Source organism: Ostrinia furnacalis, unplaced genomic scaffold (genome assembly GCF_004193835.3).
Source record: "Ostrinia furnacalis isolate ACB-3 unplaced genomic scaffold, ASM419383v2 OfSCF7365, whole genome shotgun sequence".
Classification (NCBI taxonomy): Eukaryota; Metazoa; Arthropoda; class Insecta; order Lepidoptera; family Crambidae; genus Ostrinia; species Ostrinia furnacalis.
Genome location: NW_021137604.1, coordinates 336,353 through 356,156, shown reverse-complemented (window position 1 = coordinate 356,156; position 19,804 = coordinate 336,353). Strand labels below are relative to the sequence as shown.

The following is a 19,804-nucleotide window of genomic DNA, read 5'->3' as shown; positions in this document are numbered from 1 at the left end:
ATAATTATTTCTGAACGTTTTTTTATTTGTTTGACAGTTATGACATAAATGACATTACATTCAAAAGTTTCTCTCTCTTCGTCAACAAACTTCGCTGTATTAATTTTTAAAACCTTACCGTTTTAATTTTAATAAAAAATGAAAGAAAAAGTGTGTTACATTTGGGATGAAGATTTAATTGATCAGTGTAATCGCTTGCCTGCTGTATGTGGAAGAGTATGTAAAAATAATTGAGTTTTATGGGAGGAAAAAACTCCTGTTAAGATTTTCGGTTTTCGTAATGAAGAGTACTTACTTCTTTTTCAGGCAAGTATGGTACATGATCTCATTGTATCTTATGATCTCAATAAGCATATGAAAGTTATTCGTTCATCTGCTGCCACTTATGAAGATCTGAAAAAGTTTCACTCTGAGTTGTACATTGACTATTTAAAATCACTCGTTGATATTGATGAAGATTATATGCCTAATGCAGTTGATGAGGAATATGGAATAGGTAAGCAGTTTAACATTTTTTGTTAATTCATCATATTTTACTCTCAATATAATTATTATTTCTTGTTATTTGCTCCGTATCTCAGACACAGTGCTAATATTTTATTAATTTCATTATGATATATTTTCAGGATATGATTGTCCCCCTGTGTCTAATATGTATGATTTAGTATCAGTGATTGCTGGAGGCTCTGTAACTGCAGCAAAAAGCCTAGTAATTGGGGCTGCCGAGGTTGCCATTAACTGGTGTGGCGGATGGCACCATGCTCAACGGTAAAAAGTATAACTCTTTGCATGCTTGATTCCAAAGAAAGTATTCCTAAAGTATGTATTTTTAATATTCCTAGTAACAAAACAATGTGTAAATTTTTCAGATCTGCTGCTGATGGTTTTTGTTATGTCAATGATATTGTATTAGCTATTGAAACTTTGAAATCTAAATATCCTAAGGTGTTGTATATTGATCTTGATGTACATCATGGTAATTAATTTATTGCATTGTCTTTTTCATATAACTACATATCACCTGAATGCTTTGTGATTTTGGCATCGATATCTATTTCCAAAGTTTGTTTTGCAACAGTTGTAACTAACATAAAATCAAAGTTTTGTTATGTGTACTGCTGCCAATAGCTATTGCTTTTACCACTTGAAACAAATATCAGAAAATAATATTTCATATTTAAAACTGGTTTTTGTTCTAGGTAATGGTGTACAAGATGCATATTGTCTAAATAAGAATGTGCTAACTCTCTCATTCCACAAGTTGGAGCCAGGATTTTACCCAGGGACTGGGAACATTAATGACATTGGCTCTTTGACTGGCAAGGGATACTCATGCAATTTCCCCTTCAGTGCTTGGTACTCCAATGACACCATTGAATATGTTTTCCAAAAGTAAGATTTTTATTGTAATATCACATAACAAAATAATATTAAACATTGCAGAGGGTTGAGCATTAGGTAATGTGTGAAAAATATTATTTTTATTATAAGATAGCTGACCCGGCGAACTTCGTACCGCCTTAGCGTAGAGATTTTCTTTTTATTTTTTTCCGTAAAAACCTTGTACAGAGTATTAGAAAACTACAAAAAAAAAATCAGCCAAATCGGTCAAGCCGTTTTCATGTTATGTCGATGTCGTGACAACGGAAAACGGGTTTCATTTTTATATATGTATATAGATTTACCTTTAATAAAATGACCATTTTTGCTGCTTTGAATCTTTCTGACCTACTGATAAAGTTAATATACCTAGCAGGAGTAGCAGGATCTACCATAGTATGTTGTAACAGTCACCAGCAAAACATCACCATCACCACACCAAATCCAGTTGCATGAGTTGCCAGGTTGATGGAACAGTGGTTTTTGCTTGTCCTCTAAAATGTTGGCACTTAGTGTGTTCTCATCAGTGTTGGACAAGACTGCACAATGGTCACGCGCAATTTGACTTCGCGCGGGTACTACTGCGCTTATCAGATGCACCTTAGTGGAACACATACCTTTCTGAGCCCCGATTACGGTAACTTTTAACGTCTACAATCCAGACGCGTTTCTGATTCTACAATACGATTGGTCAAAACAGCTGACGTACGCTGTTGAACGACCAATCGTATCGCAGAATCGAGAAGCGTGTCTGGATTGTTGACGTTAAAAATTACCGTAATCGGGGCTCTGATCTACATAATTTTGGCAAATTTTCAGTGTGTTCTCATCAGTGTTTGACAAGTTTTTGCCCGACGCGGTGGTGGTGCAGTGCGGCGCGGACGCACTGGCGCGCGACCCGCAGGGCGGCGGCAATCTGACCGCGCGCGGGTACTGCGCGTGCGTCACTGCTGTGCTGGACAAGCGAAAACCGACTCTATTGTTAGGTGGAGGTAAGCACATTTTCATGTACCTACAAAATGCAGGTGTAGTAGAAGTAGCATCCAAGCTTCACTGCTGTTACTGGACACGAGAAAACTTTGTTTGGAGGTAAGTAAATGTTCACAGACAAAATGCAGATTTAGTGGTCGCAAGAAAGAAATTGACATAAAGACTGCTGCTGCTGTATTGGACAAGTGAAGCGCCCCTACGCCCTTACGTACTCGCGTATTCTACTTCAAACACTAGGGTTTCGTTCGAGGTCTATTGTGGAGAACTTTATTTGGGCGAAAATAATGGAGGATAAGAGAGATTACTACTGAATGCTGACGCTATGCGGCAAGCCGTGCGCAACCATTTTATTGATTTAGATGTTTCTTCGTGAAATAAGCAGTTTTTAATAATTAATAATTCGCGCCACATCCCATGTTTATACTGGTCACTATTATGTCGCGAGTTGGATTTAAATGATTTAATGTTATCAATCAGTTTTCACCTATTTTAATTCTTTAAGCCCAAGTAATCTTATCGCCTAAGTACCTGATTGTAGCTACATAACCATGGATACCTAGAAATCGTAAATTAATAACACATACTTATTTGGTAATACGTATAAATCCTTATATAATTCATACTTACGTAGTTCATTTCTGCCACCACACCCTGTATAAACTGCGAAATCGCGATCTGAAGCAAGGTAGTTTATGACGAAGTACTTTACTACTTTTTATGTTACAGGGGGATACAATTATGCAAACGCTGCGCGTGTCTGGACATCGATCACCGCCCTCGTAGTTGGAGAGACGTTAGATGAAAACATTCCTGAACACAGCCATTGGACCAAATACGGACCGGACTATATGTTGGCAGTGGAACCCATGTTAGCTAGAGATACAAACAAAAAAAATCATCTTGATAAGTGCATTGCTGAAATAAAAGGTAATTATTAGTATGGAACATGATTGTTTAGGACTGCCTAATTTGGCATTTAAACCCACGCATGTTATCTTTGGCAATTTTATCTAATAAACTTATCTATTTAGCTTTCAAACCGCGCATAGGTAACAACATACATTAGGTTAGGTACCTACTTATAATAAAAGTACCTAGGTATTTATCAGATGTATATTTGTTACAGATAATTTGCAAAAATATGTACAACCAAGTAAATTCCAAGAACGGATGCTGAAGAGAAAGATCGACACTGGCGCTCATCATGAACAGAATGACAAAAAGAGTTGTAATAATGTTAATCTGAATAGTAAATCGATAAGCAAAGATAAAGATAGTGCTAAATTACCAAAAACTGTTTCCTCTGATGTGTACGATTTTATAGACTGATGTAGTTATAGGAATTTAATTATATGTTTCATTTGTTATCTATTGAATTAGTCATTTATTACCTTATTAGATTTTTAAATAAAAACAGTATAGTAATTCGAAAAAAATATATATTTTAAAGTTTTCTCACTGAATTGTTCAGCACACACAGTAAGTTACCAAGTAACACATTGACTTATTAAAGGGGGCATTAAAATTATAATACTCGGGCATCATCAGATCAGTAACTTCATGCTCTGCAGGTAGAGCCATGTTATTAACAATCAACTTTGTATTCTTCCTATGATCTTTTCCTACAAGCTCAATTTAAATCAAATATTGACACCTGCTTGATAGTAAAATTACCATGTGCATGATTATTTACATAGTTTTGAGTACATGTGAACCCAAAATTATCAATAGCTCTGAAGACAATTAGAAAAAATCTATAGTAAGGTAGTGACATTAAATTAGAAAAAATTAAGTGAAAAATATAATAAGGACCAATAAAAACCCTAATTAAGTTTATTATACCCAACTCATTGATACAATTCCGAAATCTAATTTAAACAAGCAATAAATTCAAAGCCTTGTTCATCAAACTGCCAATTGCTATTCACTAACTTTATTTAGTCTTAACAGTGCTTATTTTTGCAAGCAATACAGTGACCAACAAGCAATAGCAGGAATCTGTGAAGTCGAAAATACCCTGGATGTACAGCAATGTCTAATTTGGAGTTGGTTGGTAAAACAATCTGCAAATACTTTTTAGCTAGCTAATTTACAATAAATGCACAGTGAAATAACAATGTCAGGTTTATATTAATCCTAAATAGATGAACTGTCAAGCCTTATGGTTAAATAAACTGAACATTATTGCTGTAGATCCAAGCAATTATGTATGATCCATACAATTGGTTATTTAGTGTCAGTGTCTGTGGGCCGTTTTTCACTGTGCTTTTTAGTGAATTCTTCAGCATTCTTAGTGAACTTCTTCCTGTCTTTCAGGAATTCTTCAGCTAGTTCCGCACGCAGAGGGTGTTCGGGCTCAGGATCATTAACAAGGGCCACTAATGCTTGGATAACTGTAAAAAAGTTGAGAAATTAAACATCACAATACCTTTCATGATGCTGTTCACTGAAAATATGAGTAATGTTGAACTGTAAGGATAATTTTTGATGATTACCTTGATCAGTCTTGGTGGCTGGCTTCCAATTCTCAGCACTGATGATGGGCAGGCACACTTGCCCTTTCTCATCAATATTTGGGTGATAAATTTTCGTTTTGAAACTAATCTTGGGAGGTTTGAATGGGTATTCTGCTGGGAAGTTGATCTCGATCCTAAATGCTCCTTTATTGTAAGGTGGGTTGTCCTGAAAACATTTTGCAATTTTTAAAGAGTGTAGTTTCCAAACAATCTTAATTGCTTAAAAAGTTGATTCATCCTAAAGTAATTTTATCTGTGTAATTAGGTAATAAGTAGACCATGACTGCGCGCAAAGCACTTTTTTATTACAAAACTTCTCTTTTTATTCACCAACTCAGACAAGTGATTGTAGAAAGAAACAGCAAGAAAATACTAAAGTGAAACATCAACACTTACTGGAACAATAAGTCCTTGCCAAGTTAAAATGTTTGACTCATCCACCTGAATGTCCCTGAACGACTTCAAACCAGACTGCCGGATGTCATTTAACTCCTATAAACACAGATACACAATTATAATGCAATCTAATACATCATAAATAATGTAAGACTTCCATGAAAATGTGCTATTTGAATTGTAAAATGAGACTGTTTTTCTACTCTAAAAATAATGATCTAAATTATTGTATCACTACTTCAAAATGCAAATGATACCTATCTTGACTAAAGTTTGGTTTAAAATATAGCTTCATGAGAATTTTAGGGGTTGTCCCATACAATTTTTAGCAGTGTGTAACAATACATTGGGATAATTTCACAAATTTTATTTTTCATAAAAAAATGCCTATGTTTTATGCAAAACGTATTCGTTTAAATGGAACCGTGTTACACCATTCTTGAAATCTACGTAGAATGGATATTAATAACGGGAATAGGTTTTTCCAATTGCAAAAACGATGTCTCACCTTTTGTAGTCTCCTTGTTGCAGCCATTGTTGTATAACTGTAAACTTCAGGATTCTGATTAAATCTTTGGAAATCAAACTTGTTGTTTAATCGTCCAAACTAACAACATAATTATACAGCACAGTAAGAAATTAATAGGATTTAGTTGTAAAACGTCAGTGGAAAGGTCCACTGCAAATCGGCAACCATTAAGAACTGCGTTTAGTTTCCTGAGTGCTTTAAACAAACGTCAAAACATGACTCATGATTTAAAATTGAATTTTTTTATTATTGAAATTATTTTAGCAATACATTTTGTTGAGTTTTAACATTTCAGTCAATAATTTGGAGTTAGATAGTTAATTCTTGATACTATAACACTTTTAAGGTTCAGGCACAGATAATATAATACTAGTGTTCAGGGGAATAAATATAGTGATGATCAACAACCATCGCTAAACAAAACGCAATTTGTTCAATGCCATCTAGCGTTTGATAGAAATACTAAAAACTATCACGTCACGCATATCTTTCACGCAAAAGCTACTGAACGGATTTTGATGAAGCTTTACGGTAATAATGTTTATAACCCAGAATAACATAATAGGCTATAATTTATGACGATCTGTGACAAAATAAATTTCACGCGGGTGAAGCCGCGGGCAAAAGCTAGTGTGACACTTATGTTATAAGGTCAACGTTTTGTTGGCTTCGAGGTACTTAATACTAAAACTTATACCTGCTCCTGTATCCCTGCTTATCTGTATGCGCCTTCCCCATCCATATACTTTAGCGATTCTACTATCGTAGTTTATTTAGTTTTTTTCTTACCTAATTTCGACAAACACAAGCTTGAGACTGCGACTGACCCCACTGGCAGACCGACTGTTTAGAGAAGATGGATTTAGGAGAGAGGACAAATGGGATAGAATAAAAAATATATTGTGACCAATTTTAAATGTTTACTGCAGGTTTAGTTGGATGTGGGCTATTGAGGACAAGACTAAATATTATAGATGCATTACATTGGGTAGAATGTAGTATATTGATAGATGTAGTTTTCTGCAAGATAGATAAACTGATGTTACATTTTGTGGTATAAAGTCGAATACAATAAAACCTAATTTTCTATGTATACAATTAAGAGACGTACGTATAAAATTAAAAGATTGTAAACCTTCTAATTTTAGACAGTAATACGAGCTGGATTGAAATAAGAGCTGCCCAGTAGTTATTACATATCTGAGCGTTTATTGATTCCCATAAACTACAAAAAGTAAATCTATGAGACTGTTTTCTTTATTTCCATACAGCATAAGTTGTACGCATCTCAACGGTACAGTCAATCTGGGCAACTTTGGCCATCACAACAACATTAGCTCAAAATATAGTTGCGAATTTAGGTTAATTTTTTTCTCNTTTTTCTCATTTTGATTTTTTATTTCAAATAACCATTGTATCTATCGCCCGTATTCACAAACGATGCTTGCATAAGTGAAGCAGCAAATCGAACGCACAGCATTGAATAGAGCTCTGTGATTGGTTCACCCTGTGCGTTCATGGGCACTGTGAGAACCCATAGTAATGTTTGTGAATACGGGCGTTTGACTTATCCACAAAACTTTTTTGACATAAAAAATCAAAGCGAGAAAGTACTAAAGTCGCAATTATATTTTGAGACAACGTTACACTGATCGGCAAAGTCAGCTAGATTGAGGCCCAGAACAGCCGGTGAAACGCAACTGCAACGAAACTGCAACTGCTAGTTACTTTTGAGTTGCATCTAAGTTTCTGCCATAGTATCCGTTGAGAGACCACACATGACGCGACCAGTTTGAAACTTTCATTTTCAGTTTCATTTATCAGAAAGTTGCAGTTTCGTTGCAGTTGCGTTTCACCGTCTGAGCCCCGATTACGGTAACTTTTAACGTCTCCAATCCAGACACGCTTCTCGATTCTGCGATACGATTGGTCGTTCAACAGCGTACGTCAGCTGTTTTGACCAATCGTATCGCAGAATCGATGAAGCGCGTCTGGATTGTAGACGTTAAAAGTTACCGTAATCGGGGCTCTGGTCTGGGCCTGACTGTCCGTTTAGTCGTCGTGTCCACGCTCGTCGTCCCGGCGGCGGTTGCGCGTGCGCCGGTTCCATCCGCCACCCTCGCGCCGAGGTTCCCGCTGCCGGCCCTCGCCGCGCCCGGCGCCGCCGCGCTGGAAGAACGAGCCTTGCTTCTCGAATATCCGCTCGTTGGAGTCCACTAGGTTGCCGACCTGAAGAATAGAGTTATGATGTCAGTTAACCTGTTTAGATGATCATCATCTCAGCCATAGGACGTTCACTGCTGAACATAGGCCCCTGTAACCTGTTTAGATATGAACAAGACATTACTTGAGAAGTAATGAATCAGACATCCTATGAATCATTGGATTCACAAGATTGATTCATCTCTTGACTCTGTTCAGCATAGATATTTCTGATACCTAATTAATATCTATGTCTAACTCTGTATGAGAGGAATAGATCGATCCGAAATACGAAAATAAGTAGAAGTAAACAGAAATTACATGCAGTCATGCACTAGGATTGATAGTAAACAATCTTAGCAGAAAGGACTTTCAGATGTTTGGACCGAGTAATTAGGTCACTCAATAAAATATCAATAATTTTTATAAACATGGCCAGGTTCTGCTCAAGTTTAATCCAAATGTAGTAAAATTCGCTCACCTTATCGGCCAACTGCAGCGCCAGCGCTTGCATGCGAGTGGGCTCCGATCTGTGCAAGATGGCGCACTCGCTGGGATCATCCAGTGACGCCAGCAGCTCCTCATTTATGATCATCTTGGAGACCAGCGAGTGGACTCTCTGTCGCGGCATCTCGAACATGTCGGCGAGCGACTTGAGCGACAGAGAGGCGTAAACGTGTGCGTACGTGAAGAGATACGTGCGCAGAGACTCCTCGCGGATCAGGCGGCCTAGCATCGCTCGCACGTTGTCTGCCCCCACCATTAGGTCCCAGACCTGAAATGACAGATAGAACTTATCATATTTGAAACAAAATTGTCAAAGAAAGAAATTGTCAACTAAAATAGTAAGACACGGGTCTTAACGCGATGTTAATTGGGTATTTGACACCATTTCCCAATAATTCTAAAGAACAACTTTTTTTAAAATACACTTCTTTCTGGTCTTAAAAACTTAATTAATTTTTAATTACCTGTAAATTACGATTTTTGGTTGCATTATAATTGAAAAAAGGATTTTCATTGAGTTGATAAAATTGTGACGTCACATGCTAGTATCGCCGTACAAAATCTATGGGAGAGTGTCGTTTTGACAGTTTTAAAAAGTACGTCAATTGATTGGTGGTGTCAAATACCCTATTAATGAGTTACATTATGTAGTCACGGCTTATAAAAAGAAATTGTCACATTTCAAGTTAAAATATTTATATGGAATGAAATAAGAGAACAAGAGTTTTAAAAGGTAGTTATTTAACACTATTTTACATAATAACATGGTCGTGAATGTCGACTATTTGTTTCTATTTTACTTCGAAATAGCCCGCGACTTCAATGTGTAGGGAGGGATCCGCGACTATTCAATCTATTGAGTAATGTATCCCCGGATGAGATGAGACAACGCCTTTTTGGATGTGCTATTTCAGTAAAGAATTAAATATTGAGTGAAAATCATCTGAGTCGCGGGAAGAGCCTGGATGCGGGCAGCGCAGGACCGTTCATTGTGGAAAACCTTGGGGGAGGCCTTTGTCCAGCAGTGGACGTCATTTGGCTGAAACGAACGAACGAAAATCATCTAGAGAATTGGAAACTTTTCAAAGCTGTATGTATTACGAGTATAATCAAGTGTATCNAGTGTATTATACCTTGGCGTTCATCTTCTCGTTGACGACGAAGTTGAGGCAGGCGCGCCAGTCGCCGCGGCGCATGGCGCGCGCCGCCGCCACCGCGTGCTCGCGCATGGACTCGGGCGGGCCCACCAGCGCCTGCCGCTCGCTGGCGCGCAGGTTCTGGTAGAACGTCTTGCTGATCATGCGCCGCCGCGCGTCGAACTCGTGCGCCGCCATGTACGGGATCTCGATCAGCATCGCCGACACCAGGTACACGCACTCCAGCAGCTCCAGGTTGATGTGCATGTGGAACGGCATCTGCCGCTGCTTCTCGATCTTCTCCTGCTCCTTCGACCGCTCGTGCTGCCGCTGCGGCAGCAGGCCCTGCGCGAGCAGCTCCTTCGGCTTGCCCGTCATCATCAGCTCGGCCAGGCAGCCGTGCGCCTCCTTCACGTTGCCCCGCCGGAACGCGCACAGGCCGAGGTTGGCCATCGTGCGGTTGTACAGGATCTGAGTGCTCGGGTCCGAGTGCTGGACGTTCTCCTGCAGGTGGGACATGAGCAGCAGGTCGCGCGCCTGGAACCAGTTGTCGTGCAGCGCGTGGTGGTAGATGTGCGAGAGGATGGCGCGCGTGCGCAGGCGGTCGGTGTCGTCGTTGGCGTAGATGTACTTGCAGAGGCGCTCCATCTTCTTGATGGTGGTCTCCTCGCCCGGCGGCGGGTCCTTCTTGACCGCGCGCGGGTCGAACTTGTAGTACAGGTGGTCGATCTTGCGCAGGTAGGCGCGGCAGATCTCCTGCGGGGTGCCGTCGCGCTCGACGACCTGGCACACGCGGTCGATGAGCGCCGACACGCGGACCTCGTCCTTGAGGCGCTCGACGTACTCGTTGGAGTGCGGGTCGCACTCCTTGAGCAGCTTGGTGAACTCGTCGTCGAGGCGCTCGAGCGCGGTGAGCAGGCAGCCGCGGACCTTGAAGGGCGGCGCGACGAGCTGCTCGCTCTCCTCGGTGACGGTCTCGCTGAGGAGCATGTCCTCGTGGGCGAGCAGGAGGGTGACCATGTGGTCGACGTTCTCGACGAGCCGGGACCAGTACTCGGGCTTCATGGCGTCGGAGACCTTGGGGTTGTAGTCGAAGAGGGCGGCGACGGTGGCGGCGCGCAGCTTGAGCTGGAGCGCGTCGCCCAGGTTGTGCGCCGCGGCCACGGTGCGCAGCTCGTGCAGCAGCTCCAGCTGCGCGCGCCGGTCGGTGCGCTTGCGCCCGCGGGCCGCGCTGATCTCTCCCAACTTCTTTACCACGAGAGCTGCGTCGATGTCGCTGTCCTGTTTCAAAAACAATAATGCGAGGATTAACAATAAGCAAGACAGGACTGACATATAATGTTGATGTTGATAATAACAAAAACAAAGCTAAAAATTGTGGATGTCACAATTTTTTTTTTGTGGATTTGTCTCACCTTAGCAAACATCTTAGGCTTGTCAGAGGCAGCCGCGCCTTTAGTTCTGACAGTCTCCCATTCACCTCCATCGTCAGCTTGATCCTTCTTGCTGACTTTTCCGGTTCGGACTCTCTCCTCGCGCCGCTTAATCCTCCGTTTGTCTCTCTCCTCATCTTCCTCTTTCTCGGTGTTCTTCTTGAGGAACCGATTGCGGATGGCGGCGGCGCCACCGTCCTCGAAGTCGGACTCGGAGCTGGACTCGGAGGAGCTGGAGCCCCAGTCCATGGTGTCTGAGGAGTCGTCGTCTTCGGGAGGCGCGCGCCGTGGCTCGGGTGACCGGCGGGCTCGTGGTTTCTCTTTCGGCTTCTCATCATCATCAGAATCGTCAGATGATGACGTATCTAAGGAGGGATAAGAGATTTTAGAAAATAGAAAAGGCAAACTGAAAAGTCAGCACAAATAGAAATTCAAGTATCTATGGAATAATAAATAATTCAATGGATTACCTTTCCTCTCATCATCATCATCAGGCAAGTCAGGGTCTTCCCTGAACTTAGATATTTCAGCCTCAAAGTCTTTAGTGTACTTCCTCAATTTCTGTCTCAATGATGTCAGAGCTTTGCTGTTCCCTTTAGACAAGGCCTTCCTGGCGTCACGGTCAGCCCAGGCCCCGGCGACCCAGTCATCGAGTTCGACTAAAGCTCTAATAAAGAATCGTGGAGCGATTCCATTTTCTTCCTTTTGTACCACAGGAGCTGCTCGGGTGTAAGCTCTCTGGAGTTCTTCAAATGAGGCCAGCGCCGACGAGAAGTCCTTGATCTTTTTGTGGTTACGTAACGAGTGGATGATTCCTTCCAACTCTTCATACCTCTTCTCTTTCATGGAGCGCACCACACGCTTAGTTTCTTCCTCATCATCACTGAACTGTGGGTAGTAGACTCAAAATTATTATTGACAATAAAAATCAAACATGATGCCATTATGTGTTTTACATTCATAATGCACAACTACAAAATGTTTTACTATATCATAAGGTCAAAACCTCATTGAGAACCTCCTCCTTTTGTTGAAGTTGTTTAAAAAACACTATAATAATAATTATTTTCCATTAATCAATTTATAAAACATGTTTGTATTGTTTGTTAGGTATGTTTTTTATAATAGAAGAAAGCCTTAGTTAATGAAACATGTAAAAAGATCTTTGCCTATATCAAGATTATTTTAATAAATGGAACATGGCAGCTTACTTTATATGTAGAATAATGTAAACACAACTTTTTATGAAAGATGTTTAATAAATAGATTGATACTTTATAGCTTATTTTATGTATCAATTTTGATTCAGTTTATGAGGAATTTTGATGCAAAGGTTTTCGGGTTTTTGTCAGCATATGGGATGTAGGACAAATTTTAATTGTGTTCGATCTTACACGACAATACAAGACACCCAATGTTTTTGTAAAAAGCAAAATAAGTTACTGTGCCCAATCTGCATCATGGCGATATACTACAGTTGAACACGATATCAAAGCAGTGAGTATTTACCGTGTACACAGGCGCTGGTGCGCGGACTACTGGCTCCTCATCGGTGACACTCTCGGACTCGGAATCCGTGCCGGTGGCGAAAAAACGACTCATGGTTGTTTCCTAATCCTTCTTTACCTGAACAAAATAAAATATTCTTATCATTTAAGCATTCCCACGTAGAGAAATTCAATGTTGATGGCAAAATTACAGGATCACAAGCATAGTTTCATGCCTTTGAGGTTAGGTACTAATTGCAAGTGCTAAAGTTGTTTGATTACCTCCAGTTAAAAATAACACTTGTAAGGATTCTTGATAAAACGTTTATATCACTGAAACTCATGAAAACCAGGTATAAATTCTGTTAAACTGGATAAAATCCAGTTTGCCAACGACACACTCCACACTTCAACAAAAGTGAAAGAAGTTTTTTTTTAACGTTTTGACCACAGCTAAAAATTACATGCCAAATGTCAAATGTGTCCACAGATTATTTTGAAAATTCTAAGACCTAATAAGAATTTAATGGTAATGATTAATCCCTATCTATCTTACGAAATCAATGGCGTTATTTAATTTAATCTTTAAAGAAGACTCTATCAGTCTATGACTTAAGTACCTTCTTGACAGATGACATGATCATCGAAGAAGATTCTATTTGTCTATTGAATCCATAAAATCTTTTTCTGCGTTTCAGCTAAAATGTGGCAAAAACTAATTTATGATGGTTTTTCCTAATTATTTGATGCGTACAGTGATATTTATCAGTGAGAATTCCCATTAGTCAACAAGGAATGGAGTTCAGTAGTTTGATATTACCTCTCACGAAAAATATTTGCCGTACGTGCCTACTAGAATCCGATGCTACAATGTTTATGAATATCCAAGATCTTATTGAACATGAAATGCACAAAGTGAAACTTATCGATATTCTGGTATTTCTCAATTGTTTGGAGGTAAAAATGCGTCTGTTATACGAATGCTTTGTTTTTTCTCCTTATGGTTCAGATGTTAATTCTATATTATACTTTCTTTTCCAGAATAATGATGAAGACAACTGGCCTCAGGGAATGTGTACATCATGTGTATCCACTGCTTTGGTGGCTTATAACTTTAAACTTAACTGCTTGAAAGCCAACACCACACTGTCTCAAATTCTTACTATACAATCACCAAACAATTTGCAGAGGTCAGACATAGATTCTATTGATATCAATGTAGTTTATCAGGACCATGAGTATGACGTTCCACTCTTCAGCAATCCTCCGGTGCTGGATTATGATCAATCAATGACTGCCAACAATAATAAGGAATTAACACCTTTGCCACCGGTCACTGAGATTACTGCTACTGAGCAACCACCTAGGAAGGAGGGAGACAAAAGATATGCCTGCTCTGTCTGCTCAAAATCGTTTACCCGAATATTTTCATTGAGATACCACATGAATATTCATACAGGTGTCCGTAAATATCTTTGTCCTAAGTGTGGAAAAAGGTTTCACGCTGCAAGCGGTCTGGCACAACATGCAGTTTCACATAGAGATGTTGCTCAGTTTAAATGTGGATTTTGTAATAAAACTTATAAGGCTCGTCAATCATTGAAAAAGCATTTTCGAATTGCACATTCAAGTAACCGTAAACAGTTTGTCTGTGTGACTTGTGGGAAAAGCTTTACAGCAAAGTCTACTCTGATGGAACATATGAGGGGTCATAACGGAGAGAACCGGTTTGCGTGCCCAAACTGTCCAAAGACCTACACAAGAGCATCATATCTGAGAGCTCACAGTGTGGTCCATTCAGGACATGAAAGACCTAAACGGTTTAAATGTGATTACACAGACTGTGAAAGAAATTTTGCCACAAAACATTCCTTAGTGGTGCATATTGCGCACACACATAACACTGAGAGACCTCATAAATGTGATATATGCTTTAAAGGCTTTGCTACTCCACATGGCATGAAGGTCCACAGAGAATGTCATTACAGTAAGGAAATGAGCTGTAACATTTGTAATAAAAAATTCACTAACAAGAGGGTTCTGCAAAAGCACACCAGGGTGCACGATGTGGAAGCTACAGACATGATCCTAGAGACTGTAGTTGATAATGTTTTCTTTGATTAGGTAGGCATAACAATGATTAATGTGTGATATCTTCAACTTGTATTGTTCAATCACAACTATGTTGAAAAACTTATTCAATATTCAGTCAGTATCCCATCCCACCATGTTAATAAATGTAATTAAAAATGAATTGATTAGAATAAACAATAGTTGTTTTAATTTATAATACACATTTACAAGAATTTAGTTCAAAAATTAAATATTTAGTAAATGTTACAGTGTTATCAGACTAACAAGGCCAACTCTATTTGGATAATAATGAGTAAAGTTTTAATGATCTGATGTAACAACTTTAGTGCTCAAACAGTCAAACATTAAAATTGGGTTGAGGATCAGATAGGGAGAGTAATTAATAGTATGCTGCAAATCACTATTTAAGTATGGTTGAATGTTGTTTGTTTGTTACACTAACATTTAAAAACCATGTTGATCAAACTATGTAGCCTATATTTTAATAATAATTCCCTATAATTAAGGTCAACCATCTCTCTCTTCAGAACTTTACATAAACAAAGTGGTAGGTACTAGTAAAGTGAACATAATGAAATAACCCTTGTTTCTTTTATACATTTAATACTAAAATATGTAAAGAATATTATGTTGAAGGGATACTATGCATGCAATAATGATGAGTATGTACTTTTAAAACATAGTTATTAAGGTGCTTGAGTAGAACTAAATTTCATTACAATACAGTTTAGAACAATTAAATTTATATTTCTTAAAAACTAACAGTATAACAAAACCACCAAAATAACTTGTAAACTAAACATAGCCAGAAAATAAATTTTCTCTAAAATAAAAATATTTTCAATACATATTATACAATTATTATAGAAAATGTTATAAAATATTGCTTGGGAATGTCTTAACAAGCAAACAACCACACAATAAACCAACATGTTGCTATTCTGACACCCTATATGTTTATGCACAATACATAAAATATATTCTTAGCTATTTTCCAAGCAGTTTATTCATCTGTTTGTTTTGACTTCCAATTTTTATATCTGCTCCCTCTACTTTGTCTTGGATAGTGTCTATAAGCTCATTCTGCTGTTCAATTTCATCACCGAGGGCAACACCGAGGCCTTTGAGCCTGGATATGGAGTGGAGCATTTCATCTAAGTTAGCATCCAACATATCGTTGATCCGTTTACTATCAGTCACTTGCCCAGCAGAGGAGCTACCTTCGTCCAAGCCACGCAGTCGAGCTGACGGGTGTGCATTGAACCTATCTTCACTAGTTATAGTACTAGATAAATTATTTAGAGTGCTCTCTAGACCACTTATTGAAGAGCCTCTTGTTTCAGAGACCCTCGCATCAGGAGAGGCTTGACTTCGGGGAGGAGTCGAGTCCGATTTACCGGAAATGTAGTTCTTTAGGCCATAGAATACAGATTTAATACCATTTAGGTGTTTCTGACTGTATGTGAGGTTCGTGTTAATCTCGTCGAGTCGTTTGTTGGTGGTTTGAAGTTGCTCGCGCTGACGGGCGAGTTCCTCTGCTGTCGCTATCCCAATTTGCTCTGATTCACGCAAGAGGCCTACACTGCGAGACGAGGAATCTAGAGTACGTTGTTCAATCTCGCGTTGCCTCTCCATCATAGCTTGTCTTTGTCGTTCTAGTTCTGCTATGTGGCCCCCGCCATACGATGTTGGAGCTGGTTTAGGTTGAGAAGCTGGGATCCTTGGACGGTAACTGTTAACAAAAGTTTCGTCGTCGACGTCGTCATCTTCGAACAAGTTGTTAGTATTACCGATGTATTTGTGTCCAGACATTTCTTATCACTGATTCACACACAACACTAGCAATGAAAGAGTCGTTAAATTTTACAGCGTAGAAAACACAAAGACAGAAATGTTCTTTGTTAATTCAATTTCCTTTTCCCTAGTTTTTTTTTACGTACGCCCCTGACAAGTCCACAGTACACACACACACACACAAGACATCAGTCATATTGACATAAGATCTGTGTTGCCAATGAATGTATCTTTATTTTCCCGTCATAATTCCTGAAAATAAGAAGGAAAGAAGGAAAAGAAGATTCATCTCCAGGTATTTACGCCGAAAAGTTACAAACGAAGATAATTTATGCGTTGGCTTAAAGAAGAATACATTATGATTAAGAAAATAACGATAGAAAGAAATCTCGCAAGCCCTATTCTTCTGTTTTGTCTTTGGTCCAGTCAGTGTCTGTCAACGTCAAACGGTCAAACACGTCAAAATTTGGATGCAGTTGCAGTATTGGATTGGATTTCCTATTGCTATTGTAAAATGTATTTGCAATTTAGTTGTTGATTCAAGAATTAAATTGATGTAAAATCCAGCAAAGGCACCTTGTTGCAAATAGACTCATTATCACTTTTCAAGATGATGGCTGGAAAAGGTATTTAAACTTAAAACACGTTCATTTTATATACATTTATGCTTAGATTAATAAAACATTTATGTTTTATTTTAGCAGATTAGTTTATCCTATAACCGTGTCCAAACATTTATCATTACAGTACTCCCAGAAACAGAGGAACAGAATAGAATACGATTTCAGATAGAACTGGAATTTGTGCAGTGTCTGGCGAACCCAAATTACATTCATTGTAAGTGCAGTGAATTTATGTTCAAAATTGATCATTAAATACTTCCTGTAGCAACTTTTATGTACTACGAAAAATTCTAAATATTTTATATGTTTCTCCCTATACAATTTTATGTTATCTTCCCAGTTCTAGCTCAGCGAGGATATCTGAAAGAGCAGACGTTTGTGAACTACCTGCGGTACCTTCAGTACTGGCGCGAGCCGGAGTACGCCAAGTACCTCAAGTATCCAATGTGTCTTCATTTCTTGGAACTGCTTCAGCATGAAGCATTCAGAAGAGAATGTGTTTCAGCGCAGGTATTTACTTATTGACAGAAGTCTGACAAGGCATTTGATTTTTTCTTAAAACAGGACCCATTTGTAATTTAATCAACTAGATAGTGCCTGCCTACAAAATAAATATTAATCAATTCTTTATTTTTCTAATACTTACACAATAACTGAGGAGTTATCAAAACTCTTTTTTTCACTAGGATAATAATAACTTTCTCTGCTTCCACATAATTTATACTTTATGTGAACAATAATATGCTTGTGTTCCTGCAGTGAAGAATTAAATGACCAGAACACCAGATGATCAGTGGTACATACGAACTCGTTTACCTTCCCAGGTGTGCAAGTTCATGGACGACCAAGCGATCCTGCTGTGGCAGCACTACACGCGGCGTCGCACGCGCACGCTGCAGCCGCCCGACGCGCCGCCGCCGCCCGCGCCCCCCGCCGCCCTCTCCGGGGCCCCGCGCCAGCAGTCCTAGATCTAGTACGATGAGCTCGGTGACCAATCAGTCCTAGATCTAGTACCATGAGCTCGGTGACCGATCAGTCCTAGATCTAGTACGATGAGCTCGGTGACCAATCAGTCCTAGATCTAGAACTATGAGCTCGATGACCAANGTGACCAATCAGTCCTAGATCTAGAACGATGAGCTCGGTGACCAATCAGTCCTAGATCTAGTACGATGAGCTCGGTGACCGATCAGTCCTACATTTAGTACGCTGTAGTTGGTGGCCAACGTTTGATATGTGCCAGCAATCACTGATCTTAGCCAAAAGACCAAGAAAAAACAAGACACATTGGACGGTGACTCTTATTTATGGTGACTTATAGGTCACTCGATTGAGCATAATCATACTACAATTAATAGGTTGCAGTGCCACTCTCTGGGCCCACTGGCAACCCCTGGTGCCAGCAGTCCTAGACCTTGTACTGAGGTTGGTGGCCAACGTTTGATATATGCCAGGCCAGGACAGTCAAAACTAAGACACATTGGGCAGAGATCTATGTTAGTGGCCATGTTTGAAGATGATTATGCCAGGTTCAGTCATAAGATTTTAGAAGAATTATGTAATCAGTTGCTGGAACTCAACGATTACCCACTGAGACCATTAAAACACTGGCACAAACTATTTTTTTTTTGTATGTACGATGAACGGTACAAGAACTAACTGTGCTAGATAGCATGCTATTGTGGATGTAAAATTGTACATTTTGCAAAGTGTTAGTGTTGATCGACTGTTAACAATGTGTAGAATCTGTTTTAAAGAGACTGAGGTTGTAAAAGCAAATTGTAGATTATAAGTTAAGATGAGATAGTTTTTTTATATTAAATTAATGTTTATTGTACTTTTGTTTTCATTTTACTACTGAATCCGCCACATACCACACATCGGTTTTCATGCGATTCCTAAAGAGTAAAAAGCTTTATTTATGAGCTAGTTTCCTATCAAGAAAATTCGGTTGTGCATATAACGCTAACGTTCTCTTTACAAGAACTTACGACAGGGAAAAATATAATGAAATGAACAGTGAAATACTTATAATACTCGTAGTAATCGAGTCTAGAGCCCGCTAATCGAGATACAATAGAAATCAATCGTTACCGCGGCCCCATGCGACCGCGAATTTAGTGAAGGGGTTCAATCTAAGAAGACGCCCCACCAATTTTTGGTCGAAGGAAGTGCGGCGAGTTTGATCCGAGCAATCCGAGCGTCCTTATTGTAGTGTGCGTGTGCACTCATGGATAATTTAGCGTGTACCAAACCAATAACACTCAAACATTAGCGGAAGAATTTTGGGGCGCGTCTTCGTGGATAAAACGATCTATAATATACACTCGGCATCAAATAAATCGCACCTCCCGCAAGAAGCACCTTTCAAACGTANGTTGCTGGAACTCAACGATTACCCACTGAGACCATTAAAACACTGGCACAAACTATTTTTTTTTTGTATGTACGATGAACGGTACAAGAACTAACTGTGCTAGATAGCATGCTATTGTGGATGTAAAATTGTACATTTTGCAAAGTGTTAGTGTTGATCGACTGTTAACAATGTGTAGAATCTGTTTTAAAGAGACTGAGGTTGTAAAAGCAAATTGTAGATTATAAGTTAAGATGAGATAGTTTTTTTATATTAAATTAATGTTTATTGTACTTTTGTTTTCATTTTACTACTGAATCCGCCACATACCACACATCGGTTTTCATGCGATTCCTAAAGA

The 19,804-nt window shown here is 39.2% G+C and overlaps 6 protein-coding genes across 8 annotated transcripts; 3 read left to right on the top strand and 3 right to left on the bottom strand.

The window, feature by feature from the left end:
* The first annotated feature begins 107 nt into the window (after nt 1–107).
* On the top strand, nt 108–4,127 carry LOC114364201 (histone deacetylase 8). Of its 2 annotated transcripts, none has more exons than XM_028320224.1 (8): nt 108–204; nt 307–496; nt 627–768; nt 870–976; nt 1,200–1,392; nt 2,200–2,372; nt 3,097–3,297; nt 3,497–4,127. In XM_028320224.1, the coding sequence occupies exons 1-8, from the start codon at nt 139–141 to the stop codon at nt 3,697–3,699; spliced, it is 1,275 nt and encodes a 424-aa protein (XP_028176025.1). In that variant the 5' UTR covers nt 108–138; the 3' UTR covers nt 3,700–4,127. The 2 variants fall into 2 exon arrangements, with proteins under 2 accessions (XP_028176025.1, XP_028176024.1); XM_028320223.1 differs by having other exon boundaries at nt 108–216.
* Ubc10 (ubiquitin conjugating enzyme 10) lies at nt 3,941–5,993 on the bottom strand. The gene is made up of 4 exons (XM_028320227.1): nt 5,791–5,993; nt 5,283–5,378; nt 4,866–5,052; nt 3,941–4,763 (listed from the first exon to the last, which is right to left on the bottom strand). The coding sequence occupies exons 1-4, from the start codon at nt 5,815–5,817 to the stop codon at nt 4,597–4,599; spliced, it is 477 nt and encodes a 158-aa protein (XP_028176028.1). The 5' UTR covers nt 5,818–5,993; the 3' UTR covers nt 3,941–4,596.
* A 1,637-nt stretch (nt 5,994–7,630) lies between these two features.
* On the bottom strand, nt 7,631–13,014 carry eIF3c (Eukaryotic translation initiation factor 3 subunit C). 2 transcript variants are annotated; one of them, XM_028320216.1, is made up of 8 exons: nt 12,859–13,014; nt 12,599–12,715; nt 11,560–11,977; nt 11,072–11,454; nt 9,654–10,937; nt 8,495–8,788; nt 7,840–8,040; nt 7,631–7,669 (listed from the first exon to the last, which is right to left on the bottom strand). In XM_028320216.1, exons 2-7 carry the CDS (start codon nt 12,689–12,691, stop codon nt 7,864–7,866), a joined length of 2,649 nt encoding a protein of 882 aa, XP_028176017.1. In that variant the 5' UTR covers nt 12,692–12,715; nt 12,859–13,014; the 3' UTR covers nt 7,631–7,669; nt 7,840–7,863. The 2 variants fall into 2 exon arrangements, with proteins under 2 accessions (XP_028176017.1, XP_028176016.1); XM_028320215.1 differs by lacking the exon at nt 7,631–7,669 and having other exon boundaries at nt 7,774–8,040.
* Nucleotides 13,015–13,225: 211 nt separating this feature from the next.
* LOC114364191 (zinc finger protein 502) lies at nt 13,226–15,251 on the top strand. Its single transcript, XM_028320212.1, has 2 exons — nt 13,226–13,533; nt 13,618–15,251. Exons 1-2 carry the CDS (start codon nt 13,372–13,374, stop codon nt 14,698–14,700), a joined length of 1,245 nt encoding a protein of 414 aa, XP_028176013.1. The 5' UTR covers nt 13,226–13,371; the 3' UTR covers nt 14,701–15,251.
* A 5-nt stretch (nt 15,252–15,256) lies between these two features.
* Nucleotides 15,257–16,658, bottom strand: Snap29 (Synaptosomal-associated protein 29kDa). Its single transcript, XM_028320213.1, has one exon. The coding sequence runs from the start codon at nt 16,480–16,482 to the stop codon at nt 15,658–15,660; it is 825 nt and encodes a 274-aa protein (XP_028176014.1). The 5' UTR covers nt 16,483–16,658; the 3' UTR covers nt 15,257–15,657.
* A 270-nt stretch (nt 16,659–16,928) lies between these two features.
* MED31 (mediator complex subunit 31) lies at nt 16,929–18,172 on the top strand. The gene is made up of 5 exons (XM_028320214.1): nt 16,929–17,090; nt 17,212–17,301; nt 17,428–17,597; nt 17,912–18,092; nt 18,130–18,172. The coding sequence occupies exons 1-4, from the start codon at nt 17,075–17,077 to the stop codon at nt 18,053–18,055; spliced, it is 420 nt and encodes a 139-aa protein (XP_028176015.1). The 5' UTR covers nt 16,929–17,074; the 3' UTR covers nt 18,056–18,092; nt 18,130–18,172.
* The last annotated feature ends 1,632 nt before the right edge of the window (nt 18,173–19,804 follow it).

Bases quoted from the DNA above. Each gene is read 5' to 3' on its own strand.
- eIF3c (XM_028320216.1), bottom strand. From the start codon at position 12,691: ATGAGTCGTTTTTTCGCCACCGGCACGGATTCCGAGTCCGAGAGTGTC. The intron at 11,455-11,559 runs GTAATCCATTGA...ATCCCTCCTTAG, and splicing joins TGATGATGATGAGAGGAAAG to ATACGTCATCATCTGACGAT. The intron at 10,938-11,071 runs GTGAGACAAATC...TTTTTGAAACAG, and splicing joins AGCCTAAGATGTTTGCTAAG to GACAGCGACATCGACGCAGC.
- Snap29 (XM_028320213.1), bottom strand. From the start codon at position 16,482: ATGTCTGGACACAAATACATCGGTAATACTAACAACTTGTTCGAAGAT.
- LOC114364201 (XM_028320223.1), top strand. From the start codon at position 139: ATGAAAGAAAAAGTGTGTTACATTTGGGATGAAGATTTAATTGATCAG. The intron at 769-869 runs GTAAAAAGTATA...TAAATTTTTCAG, and splicing joins GGATGGCACCATGCTCAACG to ATCTGCTGCTGATGGTTTTT. The intron at 3,298-3,496 runs GTAATTATTAGT...TATTTGTTACAG, and splicing joins GTGCATTGCTGAAATAAAAG to ATAATTTGCAAAAATATGTA.
- LOC114364191 (XM_028320212.1), top strand. From the start codon at position 13,372: ATGGAGTTCAGTAGTTTGATATTACCTCTCACGAAAAATATTTGCCGT. The intron at 13,534-13,617 runs GTAAAAATGCGT...TTTCTTTTCCAG, and splicing joins TATTTCTCAATTGTTTGGAG to AATAATGATGAAGACAACTG.
- MED31 (XM_028320214.1), top strand. The intron at 17,302-17,427 runs GTAAGTGCAGTG...TTATCTTCCCAG, and splicing joins GAACCCAAATTACATTCATT to TTCTAGCTCAGCGAGGATAT. The intron at 17,598-17,911 runs GTATTTACTTAT...TTACCTTCCCAG, and splicing joins GAGAATGTGTTTCAGCGCAG to GTGTGCAAGTTCATGGACGA.
- Ubc10 (XM_028320227.1), bottom strand. From the start codon at position 5,817: ATGGCTGCAACAAGGAGACTACAAAAG. The intron at 5,379-5,790 runs GTGAGACATCGT...CTGTGTTTATAG, and splicing joins CAACAAGGAGACTACAAAAG to GAGTTAAATGACATCCGGCA. The intron at 5,053-5,282 runs GTAAGTGTTGAT...AAATGTTTTCAG, and splicing joins GGCAAGGACTTATTGTTCCA to GACAACCCACCTTACAATAA.